This window comes from Anas platyrhynchos, chromosome 2, assembly GCF_047663525.1.
Source record: "Anas platyrhynchos isolate ZD024472 breed Pekin duck chromosome 2, IASCAAS_PekinDuck_T2T, whole genome shotgun sequence".
NCBI lineage: Eukaryota > Metazoa > Chordata > Aves > Anseriformes > Anatidae > Anas > Anas platyrhynchos.
Window position 1 is genome coordinate 19,804,413 of NC_092588.1, and position 14,784 is coordinate 19,819,196.

Consider the following 14,784-nt stretch of genomic DNA (forward strand, 5'->3'; position numbering starts at 1 on the left):
AGAATACAGGGCAGGGTTGCTGAAGGTTGGTGGTATTGCATATTCTTATGCTAGACCCTAGCTGCTTGGTTGAAATATCATCCTTTTATGTTTTTGATTCTAAGTTGTTTCTTTGGCTTGTACAGGAATTAAATTAACTACAAATGTTTATGTGATATATTCAGGTTATGGCTTTGCTTTCAAATTCATAGGATGAAAAATGCATCAATAGTTCACTTTTATAATGTCAATTTTTTAATGAAAACAGTGTACAGGAGACTGAACAATTGCAAGTGAAGGATATTAATTGTGCATTTGTTCAGACTTCAGTATAAATTATTGAATAGTAATTTATATATTGAATTAGTGGAGCAAACTGCTGTTCAATTTAAGCAACTGTTATTAGTTGTTTTTCTTAAGACTACTGAAAACAAAAAGAATCATACTAGAGATATTATGAAGCAGATTGTTTCACTGATTTTGACATATGGAAGTACTGCCAGGGAAATATGTCTTTCTTAGCTTCAATAAAGGGAACAGCCTTCTTGGTTTCAGACCTTCATATTTCAAATTTTAGTTCACTACCTTGTATTAGGTTTGGTTGTGCTAGTGACCTGTCAGCAAGGACTCCCTCAAAGTGGAGGCATCCTTTATATTTATTTTGTCTTTGGTCACTTTGCTCCCATTGAAGAGGGGGCAACGTTAACCTGTTTCTAAGAGTTTCTTTACAGTTTGTGAATGCTAAATCCTCCCTTTTGGATTATAATAAAATAAATAATAAAACAAATTTAAAGAAATTACTGCCAAACATCTCCAATGATCTGGAATTTTATTCCATCCATATACATGCATAGTAACAACATTTGTTGAGAAATTATTTCTATCAGAAGTAGAACATTATCTTTGTGATCACCAGTTGCAGTATTGCTACTCTTATATTTAAATATATCTTATATATGAATTAGATTCATAATTGCAGCATTGAGTTTAGGGTTTTGTTTTAGACTGTGCCTTTCAAAAGATAAAACTGATTGATATGACCTCATTACTTACAATACTGCTTCCAGTAATTTTGTTCATTCTTTATAAAGTATTGCATTTAACAGCAAAGGTTTAAAAATTGAGACAGAGATGCATCAGCGAAAGAAAATACAAGTACTATACAAGAAAAAAATTGCCATCTTCATTTAACGTACGTTTCAGGTTAAGAAAGTGGACAGAAACATACTGCTACATACAAATGCAAAGCCTAATGACTAAGGTACTGTATCTGCTAAAATATAAAGTGCAAACTGAGCCCAATTGTTCAAAAAATTGAAATTTTAAGGCGAACTTTACAGCATAGTTGAAACTTCTTTGCAAGTTATATTTTAGCATATACATATATTTGCAACAGCATATAAGAAAAAAAAAATCAGGATACACAAGTGCTTTTGAAGCTATTTCTAAAATGCTTTTCTGTATTGTTTGTGACTATTTTCATTAAAATCTACTATACAGTGCAAACCATATGTGCTACACAATAACTATACAATAACATTACAAATGACTTTAATATAAAGTTTTTAAATAAAAAATAACATAACTACAGCTATGAATACTGCTGGTAAAATAAATTAATATTTTTGAAAATGGCACCAATAATACACTTTACTAATGGACTGTAATGAAATTACACCTTTAAGTCTTCAACTTGGCAATAGTGAAATCTCCTGATTGTCCAGATGTAATTCAAACAGCTTTCTTTAGACTGTATGGAACAATATGCTAAACACAGGTACCAAAGGTGACCAATTGTTTCATTTGACATGTTCTGCTGCATGTGACGAGCAATAAAACTTCTTATGAGTTATAAAGTTTGAAAGATTGTTGAACTGGATGTCACACAGTCGGCAATACTTTCCACTGGTTGGGGCCTGGGTAGAACCATTCACTCCTTTAGCTATACTAGACAACTGTTCCTCTGCTGTAGGAATTGCTGGAGAGACGTTTTCATTTGCAGTTAAGGGATTCTCAGAGATCCAGGAAGGAGACTTGTGCCCATCTTCATGCGGAGGATTCTGGGAAATGTTCTCCTGTTGTGGGTTTGCTGCAGGTCTTTCCTCCTGTTTTAGTCCCCCATTAACTATTACCATGCCTCGGTTTTTTGGCAATAGTGGAAGAGACTCTTTCTTCTGCACAGCACATCCATTTGAAGGAGCCTGGCCTTTAGGAGATTCACTTTCTGTATTTGTGCTTTGATCTAAATCAGTATTATGAATGACGAGAGAACCAGAAATGTAATCACTTGGCTTTATTCCATAATATGGAGAAAGCTGATCTGCTCCTTTAGCTTTCTTTATTGCTCCAGGGTAAAGGCATTGTGGAAGAAACAAATGTTTGTTTTCTTCTTTTGTAGCAATAAGCTGGGCTGCTTCACTAAAGACTTTTAGTCCTTGAAGTGTCGCTAAGTGTGTGGAAAATAAGTTTCCATTAGGAGAGGACTGTTTCGAGTTTCCATTTTTCTCACATTTAATTATGCTTCTTTCATAGCTGACATCTGGGCTGTTTCTTTCACTTTCTGGGTTTTGAAACACCTTACTGTCAAGCTGTCCCAGGTCATTACGCTGATGGGCAGTGACAGGGCAAAAATTCTGCTTATGAGCCAGGTAGTTCTCTACCTTGTTAAAACTTATCTTGCATACTGTGCACTCATGATAGTCCAGCAGCCTTTTGGGAGAGGTGGACGTCCTCTCTGACTGGGGTAAGCATTTTTTACTGAGATCTATTGGCACATCCATCTCCAGGCAAGACACAGTGGAGTGGGGAGTATCACACTTTGAAACTGGAACACACTTGTTAATAGACAGTGATGTTTCAAGATGCTTTGACACTATTCCTGGAAATATATCACATCGTGGATGGTAACATTCTCCAAGGCTTTCTGTTGACTCTTGAGTAGATGTACATGGATTGCCAAGATTAGCCACATCCAGAAATCGCTGTTGTACTAGTGGTGGCCTTTGCTCTTGCTCTGGTAGGCACATCTCATACATCTTTCTCCGCTTCCGTGTACGCATTGTTCTCTGCATGGCAGGCACTTTGTTGGAAGCAGACCTCTTCAGTGGGGGATCGTGGCGCGTGGCACAGTAATACTGCTTGTGGACCATGTATGTTTCATGTCTGCTGAAAGTAATATTACAAGCTTCACATGTGGTCTTATTAGGATCACTCTCCCCTTCTACTAAAGAAGCATTGGGATTCTTCACGTCAGAAGGTTTTCCATTTATCTTGTCATCACCGTTGCTTGCAGTTGATAACTTCTTAGCTTGTGCTGTGAAGTCTTTTTCATGACCTTTATTGTTTGGCCCAATCAAATCTAAAACATTGGAAGAGTTAATGCAAGATGTCTGCAAAAGCTGATTCTCTGGATCTGATGTGTGAGGAGCTGTATTCAGAATGCTTATAGAGCTTTGACCATTACTGGGACTTACAGCTTCTGGCATTTTCTCTGGAACACTAGAAAAATCTGGTGACTTTGCCATCTGCTGCCATCGGCTGCTGCAGTAGTGCTTTTTGTGCACCAAGTAGTTGTCCAAATTATTGAATGTTATGTTGCACTCAAAACACGTAGCTCCTTTTGGCATCAAAGGACTGTAAATTACTGGAGGATAATTGCTGCTTCCATGCCTCAGCCGCCGGTGGACCAGTTCAGACATTTTGGCTAATATCTCTGAAGCCTGAGGAACCACAGTGATGTCCTGGGGAAAAGCAAACTGTGAAAGAAAGGGTCCCATTGGGAAAGAAGGACCAATATTAGGCTGAACTGGCGATGAGGCAAGTCTTGGACTAGATGGTTCAGATTTTATTTTAGTGTATGATAAACTTTGCTTGTTTGTTGCAGGCTGTGTTTCTGGCCTCTGGTTTGGAAGAAAAAGCGGAGCCTTTTTTTCACATTTATCAAGCTCTGTATCAGAACTTGCGTCTTTAGTCTGCATGGACTTTTGGCCCTGGGGAACTTCATTTCTACTCAGCAGGTCTGTTGCTGGCTGTAAACCTTCCTCATTTCCACTTGGAGAATGTTCAATGTCACTTTCTCTCTGAATCTTGTTGCCAGAGACATGTAATTCTTGGTGTTGCAGTAGCTCCCTCTGAGTTTGGAAGCCAAAATGGCAGTGATTGCATCTAAAGGCAGCTTGAGTAAGATGCGAGAACAGGTGCTGATGAAAGTTAATCACCGAGTCTGCAGTATAAGTACAAACTGTGCATTTCAGACTAGCACCAGGTGGGAGAAATTCTTCCATTTTCACTCCTATAGAAAAGACAAATAAAATACAAGTTAAAGTGACCGTTTTCCCCTTCAGAAAATATACAGGAAAATCAGTTGCACAGAAGGTACAAACACAGTAAGAACAACTAATTTTCTCCTGATGGGAATCTTGCATAGGTTTTAGTCACTCAGAAAATACTTGAATTGGTTCTGAATTTCTTTCCTCAAATTTCTAGAGGAGATTCCCAGACTTCTGCTCTGCTGTGGAGAGCCTTAGTATCTACGTGCACTCAGCAGAGATGAAGGGAATGAAAGAAAAAGGGAAAGGATAAAAATAGACAGGACTTATTCTAAATGGAAAGGCCTTAAAAATTATAGTTTTAACTGAGGAGACATAATGTTCTCCACACACAATTACTAGATATTTTGAATGCACAGAAAGCACATCAAGGTCAAAAAATGCAAGATTATTATGTGGTTTCTTTAAGGTACAGCCCTCAAACTTAGGGTGCCTGAAAGAGTACAAGTAGCACTTTGCACATTACTGATGATCAACTTTTTGATTCCACAAGTTGGCTGTAGTGTGGTAACAACATACAGAACTATCCTCATCAGAAAGGACTCATGAGTTGTATTAACTGTGAAAGGAGGATGAGAAATAAGACATGGTTTCATGAGCATTTTATCTCCCACATATAAGCTACTGCTGTAATACAACAACAGCTTTCCCTATCAAGAACAATACATTCAAAGCCATCTTATAATCATTGCTGAAACACAAAAATATTTCACAATATTTTGAAAGTAGAAATGCTTAAAAAGAGATAAGACCAAATTTCTGTCTTGCAACAACACAGAAACAACACAGATTCTGAATACTTGTAGACAACAAAAGCTGGAAAACAATTGGTAGGGATTGTATTGGAAATCTAAATGAAACATGGATATTGGTTCCGTGAACACACACATGCATGTGCCTTGGTCAGATAAACTACATTTGTGGCAGTGGAACAATATAAAGCTGTAAGAATATTGTGTTTCAATCTGTGTGAAGCCATTCTGTTGATCTGGAGGTCCTTACTTCACTTTGAGCATCACTATTTCTCACATTTGTGAGATACATTTAGAATTTGAACTACTCTGGGCCTCAGAGGACAGAACTGAGCAGAGGAGACACACAGAACTTTAATTACTGCTTGTTCCCTGTCAGGCACTTTTTTGCCAGGAGGACACAAGAAGCTTTAGCTCCTCCACTGCTGTGAGATGGTGCTTTCACATTACATAGTGCAGTCATAGTGAAGAATCTCTACAGAATTTCTGTTTCAGTTGGGGCTCCGTGCTCCAGTGGCGTAGGTCTGCTACAGCCCCCAGTGGGCCCTTCCACAGAAGCTGAAGGAAAACCAGCATTAGGTTACAGGGTATTTGGAAGAGGAATGTCTCATTCTTACTGCAGAAGCAGCAGAATAACTTGTGATAATCTGTACAGAAGAATTAAAGGTTGGCAGGATCTTAGAGAGAGACTGATGGAACTACTTTGTGGCTAAAATAGAGGAGACGGCTTGAGTTTTAGTCTCTGATCTAATAAGTACCAAAAAATTCTTACTGGAAGTTCAGCCAGATGAACCTATGCCTTTCAAGAAACACAGTCGCTTATCTCTAGGTTGCAAGAAGAAGCAGTCACTCATAGCTCATAGCGGCAAACTCTCGCTACACCTAAGTCAATGATATGACACCAAATGCAAAGAGTCGAAGCAACTGTCTCAGACAATGGCTACAATTTCAGAGAGAAATGAAGTTGTCTTCCAAGACTACCTGGTTTTAGTTACTAGACTGTAAGACATTCTGAGCTGCATTCGTTCACCCTTACTGAAGCTGTTCCACTAATCACTGAACACTGAAATCTTTGCTAGGCAAGAGAGACAGAAAATGGCAATAGCCTGATACTCAAAGTCAAGATATTGAAACACAAAAATATCTGACCTCTAAATGAATGGCTAAGTATTATCTGTGCTGTTAGGAAGTTTCCCACTCTTCTAGTCCTATTCAGTGAGGTAACAAACTCTGAAGAAAAAGCCAAAACATATGATCTGAGACCGTGACTTCTATGGGATAATGCACTGATTAGCAATGCCTGAGGATCTTTTTTTGTCTCCTGCACTAAACCTTTCTGATTAGATAATAAAGTATATATACTGGGACAGAGGTGAGGTGGTATAGAAATTTGTCTAACTTTTGTGTATTTTAAAATGTCTTCCAACATCCTGGTTCAGGCAGCTTCCACAGTGTATTTCTTTTCTTTTTGAATAAGGAAAATATAATTTGAAAAGCATCAGAAGAAACTTTGTCACATCTTCACAGACGGGCAGACGGGACAAAAAAAGAAAAAAGGCAGCATGATGCTTCCTAGGATTGTAATTGCTGCCCAAGTATCAGAGAAATGTTTTTCACTTCACTAAGTGCACAGAGCAGACTTCCTCTTCCCTATGAGTCAAAAAGTCAAATCAGGCTTTCTTCTGTGAATAAAGCACAAATTATCATCCTTTACACTTCAGCCATTTAACAGGAGAATCAGGGCCCCTGCGGGACCCTTGTCTCTGTCCAGACACACCTCTGTACACGACACAACCAACATACCCACACCTGACACTGCAGTTTTATTTGCAGATTTTGAGTGCTAATGGAAACTCTAATGCAGAATGTTCTGCAAATTCAAAACCTGCAATCCCAGACCTAATTCAAAACAAATTCAAACAGCACACTCAGAAGACCTTCAGAGAGGGAGATAAGATTCCTGCTGAGTTTTGGATTTTTAATCTCAGGAATTTTTTAATCCCACTTTCCATAAAGCCAGTATTATCATTTTAACAACATGGACAAAGAAAACACTATCCCAATTCTATATTTATAAGGAGGAAAATATTATTTTTATGAAACAAGACAATAAGTTTTTATGAAACACATGCCCTGGAAAAACAAACTAAGGGTTCTTAACCCTGCTCCTGAAAGCCTCCTGCCTTTAAATCAGAAGCCTACTCCAGGACTCCAAGATGCTGTTTCAGAAGGAATAGGTGGTATGTCTCTCTCCGCTGAATGTCAAAAGAGGGTACGTATATATGGAAATCTACGAGACTCACATTTGATGAAAGGAATCATGAAGTAGTCTCTTAGAAAGTACATAAATCTCTGAGAAACTAAGAAGCAGAATTCTAATTGTGTTTGGATTCCTGAATTTTACCTTCACTGGTAAAGAAATGCTGCCTGTATGCACACATAGACGAATTAAGAGACAGCATTTAAATGAGATTTTATTGATTAGAGAAATGACTCTGGTTACAAGAGAGATGCTTGGTGTAGAATAAAGGTGGAGACAAACTGTTCCACTGAATATTTATAGCGAATAATTCTTCAGATAGGTAAATTTAGAAGGGGATGCAGGAAAATATATGGCACTTACCACTGTGAGAATTCAGGTGCATTTCCAGAGCTCTTGCATTAGAAAAACTTTTGGTGCACTGCGGAAAGGGGCAGACACTGGATATCTGTTGAGCACTGTCTTCATTCTCCTCTGACAGCTGAGGCCCCTCTCTTTGCCTCCCACTGCAGTAGTACATGAGGTGGGCCTGCAGATTCCGCTCGCTTCGATACCAAATGCCACAGGATTTGCAAGGGAATATGTCCTCTACAAGCAAATATAACCAGGTGCAGGTTAGCCACAGTGCATTCAGCGCCAACCAATTAACACAGCAGGATTAATTCCCTTCCCTTCCCCATTAAAAACATGTTTATTTAAAAAAATATTGAAAGCAGAGCCACAGGTTTATTAAAATGTCACTTGCTGAACATGGGAGACAGCAGTTTCTTTTAAAATTAATTTTTTAAAATAGTTGATATAAAAATAGCTGGATTTTTTTGGCACGTAAATATTTAAAAATGAAATAAAGTTACTTGTTTGATGAGAGTATGCAGTGCCAATTCAAAAACTAAGCTGTATTTCCAACACATCATCACACAATAGGAGACACCTTTCAGTCATGCTTTTTTTTGTGCGCATGCACAAGTCTTTTCAGCACCAGGCCTTGCAATTTGTGAGTGCTAATTGGAGATCATTCTGAAGAATGAATGTTTATGCAGTTATCACTGTAAAATCCTGTTGCTCTGATATCCTGGAGGCCAAACTAGATTATGTTTCTTTTAGATCATGTAGCATTGAATGTAGTATTATACTAAGCAGCATGTTTATTTCCTGGGTTCTTGCTATCAATACTAGAAGTTAAAATTTCCAGTGTACTTTGTCCTCGTATTGTTGATAAATTGTTACTGTTCCACTTTTCACAATTCAAAAGGGATATTTGCTAAGAATAATGGAATATCTCATTGTCTTTTATCCTGAAGCGTCAGCATCCTCTCTGAGGGGAAGACAATGGAGAGGTTGCACAGAGTGCTTCCCAGCAGCAGAGGGAGTAGATATGTTGAACATGTACTGGAGGCTACATACTTTACTCACATGAAGACTAATAATGAACACTGTATATTTACACAAAGCAGACAGATATATGGTTGTTAATATCCTGTCAGAAGGATACCTTACACAGTGCATTTTCTGTATCTGTCTCAGAAGGATAAAAGACCTGTTTGATCTTTCTGAAAGCCGAACTTGTTATCCTATCAGTAAGAACAAGGACGAAATCCTAGCCCTCTAGGGTACATATATACTAGTAAACTAAAACAGTGACAGGGTCTAGACTGGAGCACTGGAACTTCTTTTTTATATTATTAAAACATAAGGATGGTCCTTTCCACACTTTTGGCTTAAATCAGTTAACATTTTACCCATTTCTGGATTCAGTTTGGGAGTTACTATAGGCCATGTATCATTCCCTGTAATTGGTCTGGATGCTTCTCACTTGTTTTTGAGACTCGGAGAGGATAAAAGTATGAGTGCAGCCACAGTGTGCCAGCTGATTGCAGGATCAGAGATCAGGCAATTGTAGTTAATGTTAAAATGTTGATCTTGGTTAACACCAAAACTCCCACTGACTGCAGAACAAAAAAAAAGGGCAAAGTTGAAGGTAACAGCCCACTAAAATGGATGAATCTTTTATTTGCTAAATCTCAGCAAATGCAGACAAAATTTACACTTTGCTTCGCAGATTGCATGCTAATGCTTGTCTACTTCTCTGCTAATGAATTTATATAAAATATTTTCACTACTGCCAGTGTTTATTCTTCCTTCCCCACTAAAAAATTGTGCATGACACAAACATTTAATGGAGCCGTTAGTATTCAATATACCACTATTAAGACATTACTGATATGGATCACAGCATTTGAAATGTCTATCTCATGTGAAACCTGACATTTCAACATTTGTTTTTGGCTTTAAATAATTTCAAAAAGTTGAACCACTGAGGTTTTCTTAGAAGAGAAAGTCCAAAGGACAGTAATACAAAATTTTGATTGTGGGTAAGCGTGTCCCATTTGAATTCATTTGACAACATTCCATCACAGAATTTAACTTTCTGATTATCTTAATGAATTTGACTCCAACCACCTTTACTTCCTGTGGGCTAGATAGCCTGGACAGACTGCAGCACGATGAATATGTGACTCTCCGTATGTGCCATGCAGAAGAAATACATTTGAAGATTTTTACATGGTGGGAGGATGGAGTTCCACAGAGAATAATGTATAGAAATAGGATCTGAAACTATTACTCCCCTAAAGCAATGCAAAATAGATAAAGGTCACTCTGAGTTAATGTTTAAAATATTTCAATTTGTTTCAACAGATAGTTTCAAAATATTTCAGTAGATTACTTCAGAAAACAAAATATTGAAGTTCAAGCTGAATAAGCCAAGGGTAATATTCTGATTTTGATTTTTGAATAGGAAACATTATAAAAACCAACCCTACAACTTTTATTTTTTCTAGAAATCGAAATTGTTTTAGAGATCTGAATATAAGATGTCTCATTACAGAGCTAGATGTGCATTCAACATACTACTGGACTGACATTTGACTTGAGACTTTACTGAAGAAACTGAATTTCCTCAACCCAGTAATGAAAGGTAGAGACTTCCCAGTCTGGTCTGAGGCAAAGGTAGAAGGTTCTGGACAGTGAGACATGCTGCTTTAGCAGCCTCTGGAAGTTAAGGTTACTATGAGCTGCTGCTAAGCCTATAGAGTAAGATCAGATACACTACAAACTTTGATTCTTCTTGGCAGCAGAACTGGCAATGATCAGCGCAGCTTTGTCTCCGAAAGGCAGGAAAGTAACAGACATGCTTCCAGCAATTTGGTGCTGTAGAAATCTGGCTACTTTGCCAAAGCCCAGAGCTGGCCTTGCATGGTTTTGCACAAAACTATATCTTCAGCTGAAACAAGTTGCAAATGAGTCTTTACCCTTTACACTAGGTAACTCCTTCCCTGGTGGCTTCCTTGTAGCTGTTGGCTATGAACAACGGTCTGCCTTAACTGTGGCAATTTGCTGGTCCATTTAAGGGGCTTCCAGCCCAGTATCTTTTGGAAAGATACTGTATGATGTTAATTGTTGGTTCTGCCAACAGAGATATCACCTCACAGCAGCCCCAGTGCTAGGGTAAAAATGCATGTCATTATCTAAAGTGCTTGAGATTGCTGTCAACTCTCTGAGAGGAAGGACTCAGATGACTCGGACAATTTAAGGTTTATCTTTTAAAACAGGCTAACAGTAAATATATAGCTATTACAGTTGTTTACCCAGAACACCAGCAATGAAAAAAAAAAAAAAAAAAAAAAAAAAAGACTGAATCTGAATGAAAGGTGTTACCACAGATATTTTAATTAGTCCTGTCTGAAAAGCTTCAAGGTGTGACCGTTCATGACAATATTATTCCACATGAATCTGAGTGGCAGATCATGCGTCCGTGTGATTTAGGTGCGTTCACACCTGACATATTGTGTTCAGTAGCTCACTGTATCTAACCACACTACTTACAAACCACAGGAAGCATGGGGAGGTGTTATGATGCAAAGTCTTAATGGCCAGTCTTACAGAAAAAAAAAAAAAAAGAAGAAAAACAACACTGAAAGAGATAACTATGTGTAGTAGGCCTAAATGATAAGTGGTAAGGACTATGGTAACATTTAAAGTTTGGAAAGTACTTGGTGAGGAGGGTGAGAAACTAGGGCTGTATAAAGGTAAAAAGCAGTAACACAAAAAAAAAAAAAAGTTGAAGAAATGAAATCTAATTAGGAAATAATTCAAGTTGAACTGTCCCAGCTCAGTAACTCACTTATGTGCTAATGTCCCTCCTCTCTAAGGACAACACTTAATTAGATAGTATATTTTGTCCATGATAGGGTCTATTGATGTCTAGAGGACTTAAAAACATTCTTGGATAGCAACACTGAACAGTAAATACTACAATAAATCAGGGATGCTATAAGTAATGATCACTGCTGCATTTTGAAACAGCCACTGGAGAGATGTGTTCTATCTTTCCATTGACTATTGTGAATTATTGCCAGAAGCTGCAACTAGAAGCAACAAGCTGACTTGAGCAGCAAAGGCTGGACTTTCTGACTTAACAGGCCTATCTCATCTGCTTTTTTTAACAGTTTCTATCACCTCTGTGAGCAGATGACAGGACTGTGACATGAGGGCAGGTCTGATGCTCTGGGTGAGCTCAGCTGCCAGAATATTTTTCTTCCTCCTCTTGTCTGTGAGTTCATGTGAGATGATGGGGAAACCAACCCAGACTTTGAGCTGTGTGTTTTAGGTCATACAATTTCTGTGGTCTTGAGTTCACTGTAAGATCTTTATGTTCTTTATGAATATGTTCATAATATATAAATTCATATAAATATCTATATGTTCTTTAGAATACTGCTGTTTTAAAACAAAGCCAGAGAATAGCATTCACCACTTACTGTTCACAATAGCTGTAGGCAAAATAGATGCCATTGCAGCTTGTTGAGGGAGCAATTGTATTGAGTCCAGCAGGCGTGCAGGATACATCCCTTCTGTAAGAGTCATCTGACTAGCAGCTTGCAGCCTTGAGTCAAAATCCACAACAAAGGCAATTAGCTCTTCACCCTCTGAGATGGCCTTGGTCGTGGTACACCAAAGCTGCCCTCCTACAGGAAAAGTAATAAAAAAGAAAATTTAATTGAAGATATCATATTCCAGAACTTAAACATCAGTACCATGTCTTTATACTCTTTTTTTTTTTTTTTAGTTTTGACGGTTTGTTCAAGGGGAAGATGCAAATAAATTTCACATCTACCATATTCCTTCTATCAACATAAGAATTGTCAATGTACATGGAAAACAATTTGGGGATATTATTCCCAATTATTTGCAGCACTAATATGCATTTAGTTTTTCATTTTCTACCCTAAAAGGTCAGCATTATAAAAAACAAGGTGAAAACATTTCCACTAAACTTCCTGTGTATTTTTTGTAATTCTGTTTTATTTTGAATACCAAATCACAGCAAGATAAAACCAAACAGCTGAAAAAAAAAAAAAAAGACATCAGATTTCCTCTTAAGGACATTTTTCCCCTCCCTTATGTTTGCCACCATCTTTCTCTAAAAAATCTTCCCTTATGTAATATTCTTTGTAACATGACTGCTTTATCTCTGCTTACACTGACTGAACTTCCTGAAAAGAAGATATGCCAAAGATCTGTTTCATAAAGGCTTATTCAAATAAAGGTTTGTTTAAAAGGTGGGGGGAGGTGGAAGAACTTTCATCAAACAGTAAGATACACTATAGCTCTGTGCTGCAAATGTCACGTGTAGTGCATTAAAAAGAAAATTAACTATGCGAGTACATCTACTAATGTATTTGAATGCGATAGTGAATGCTCATTTATTTAACATGTTTAGACAGGCAAAGCACTTATATTGTGTTATCTACACTCTCAGGCCTAGATACATATCCAATACAGTTATGCCTGAAATAATGTTGCATACTTTATATGTTATAAAGCTTTTTTTTCCTCAGGTTTTGTATATATAGAAAAAGCTATATGTTGTATTCATTAGGCAAGCAAAAACTGTACTCGTTTTGATAAGTAATATTGCTGTGTTTATCTTTCGGCATAACTGCCTTTTCAACTGCACTTCATTTTTTTCCCCTCAAAGAGATTATAGTTTTAAAACAACTTGTTGCAAAAATCTGGTAGAGGAGATAACAACAGTGTATGATATGCCACAGCTAAATGGAAGAATTAGGACATTGTTTTAGAGAAATCTTGGACAATTAATTAAACCAGTCTATTAGCTTTCAAAGATGAGCAAACAAAACAGCATCAGTGACAATGTGTTTCAGTGGAAAAATAAAGCTAAGCTTCCAGACCTCAAAGTGGTGTAAAAGTTTCAAAGCAGAAAAGTGTCTTTGTATTCACCCTTTGGTAACACAGCAGTTGAAGGTGGCTCCAAAGTTTATATGAAATTTACTGTAATGGGACCAAAGCATGCTGTTTACAACTGTCCAAAAATCACAGCATTAAATGGTGTAAATCTGAGTAATTTCCTCTACAGAATAAGAAGATGAAACGTGAAGATAAATGTCTACAAATGCAGGAATGTCTAATGACCAAGCAGGAAATCAAACATTTGAAGAGCACAGTTGGACTTATTGTCTCATATAAGCAAAGAGTACAGAAGCCTTTGGAGTTAGACAAGTACAAAACCTGTTCAAGGGAGAACCAGGCTAAATTCCTAAAGCATAATTAATTAGTCTCATAGATAAAATACACGATACACACTGCAATTTCTCAACCTGAAACTGGGTACTCTCACTGTAAACAACACACATTTTATTTTCTGGGAGGAAATACGATTTCTATTATTAGTATGCGCTCCTATTTTATTTACATATGGAAAAAGTAATAATCAACGTGTTTGAGTCTATCTAACGTAGAATAAAAGCTCTTCCTACGCTGCATTATTCACTGAATTCCTTAATGAAATAAAAATGAGTCAATGCAGAAGAACCAACTGAGACTTTATCCCAGCAAACATCTTGACATGCTGTACCCTTGGGGAAGAAAAAAAAGGAAAAAAAAAAAAAAAAAAAGCAAGTGAAGTTGATTACTGGGTCTCCAGCTGTAATCAGGCTAAAAGGCTGACTCAGTCTCCTCGTGTTAGAGCTCCTTAGGGTGTTGACTCATGTCCAGCAGGAGATTACGCCAGGACAGCTGAGGAGGGTAGTGACCTCGGCTGCCTACTCCACCCAGCTCCTGGAGGCTGTCACACCTACGGCAGGCACAGCTGAATGGGATGTGCAACAGCTTTGGGAGCAAAGCAATTTCTAGCATGGTAAACCAGAACTACAGAATTTTAATCCACTCCTGCATTTGAATACAAACCTTCAGCCCAGGATAATTCAGACCCATGAAGTACAGAGTGATTTTCACATTTTCTACTCTAGAGAAAATGAGGCATTTAAGTGATCATGGCATATATATCTATGATTTCAAGAGTCTGTGATATCTTGTTAAGTTAAATCCTTAGATGAACTCCCAAATGATGCATGCCTCCAGCTGTTGGAAATAAAGGGTATCG

General features: G+C 37.7%; 1 protein-coding gene across 5 annotated transcripts in view; it reads right to left on the bottom strand.

Moving 5' to 3' along the window:
- Nucleotides 1-791: 791 nt before the first annotated feature.
- Nucleotides 792-14,784, bottom strand: part of ZFPM2 (zinc finger protein, FOG family member 2) — a 317,702-nt gene continuing 303,709 nt past the window's right edge. For all 5 annotated transcript variants that reach the window (XM_027452589.3, XM_038174744.2, XM_027452588.3 and 2 more), the window contains 3 exons: nt 12,140-12,346; nt 7,683-7,907; nt 792-4,270 (listed from right to left, as the gene is read on the bottom strand). In XM_027452589.3, coding sequence (XP_027308390.1) covers nt 1,779-4,270; nt 7,683-7,907; nt 12,140-12,346 — 2,924 coding nt within the window. In that variant the 3' untranslated portion in view covers nt 792-1,778. The remainder of the gene's footprint in view (nt 4,271-7,682; nt 7,908-12,139; nt 12,347-14,784) is intronic.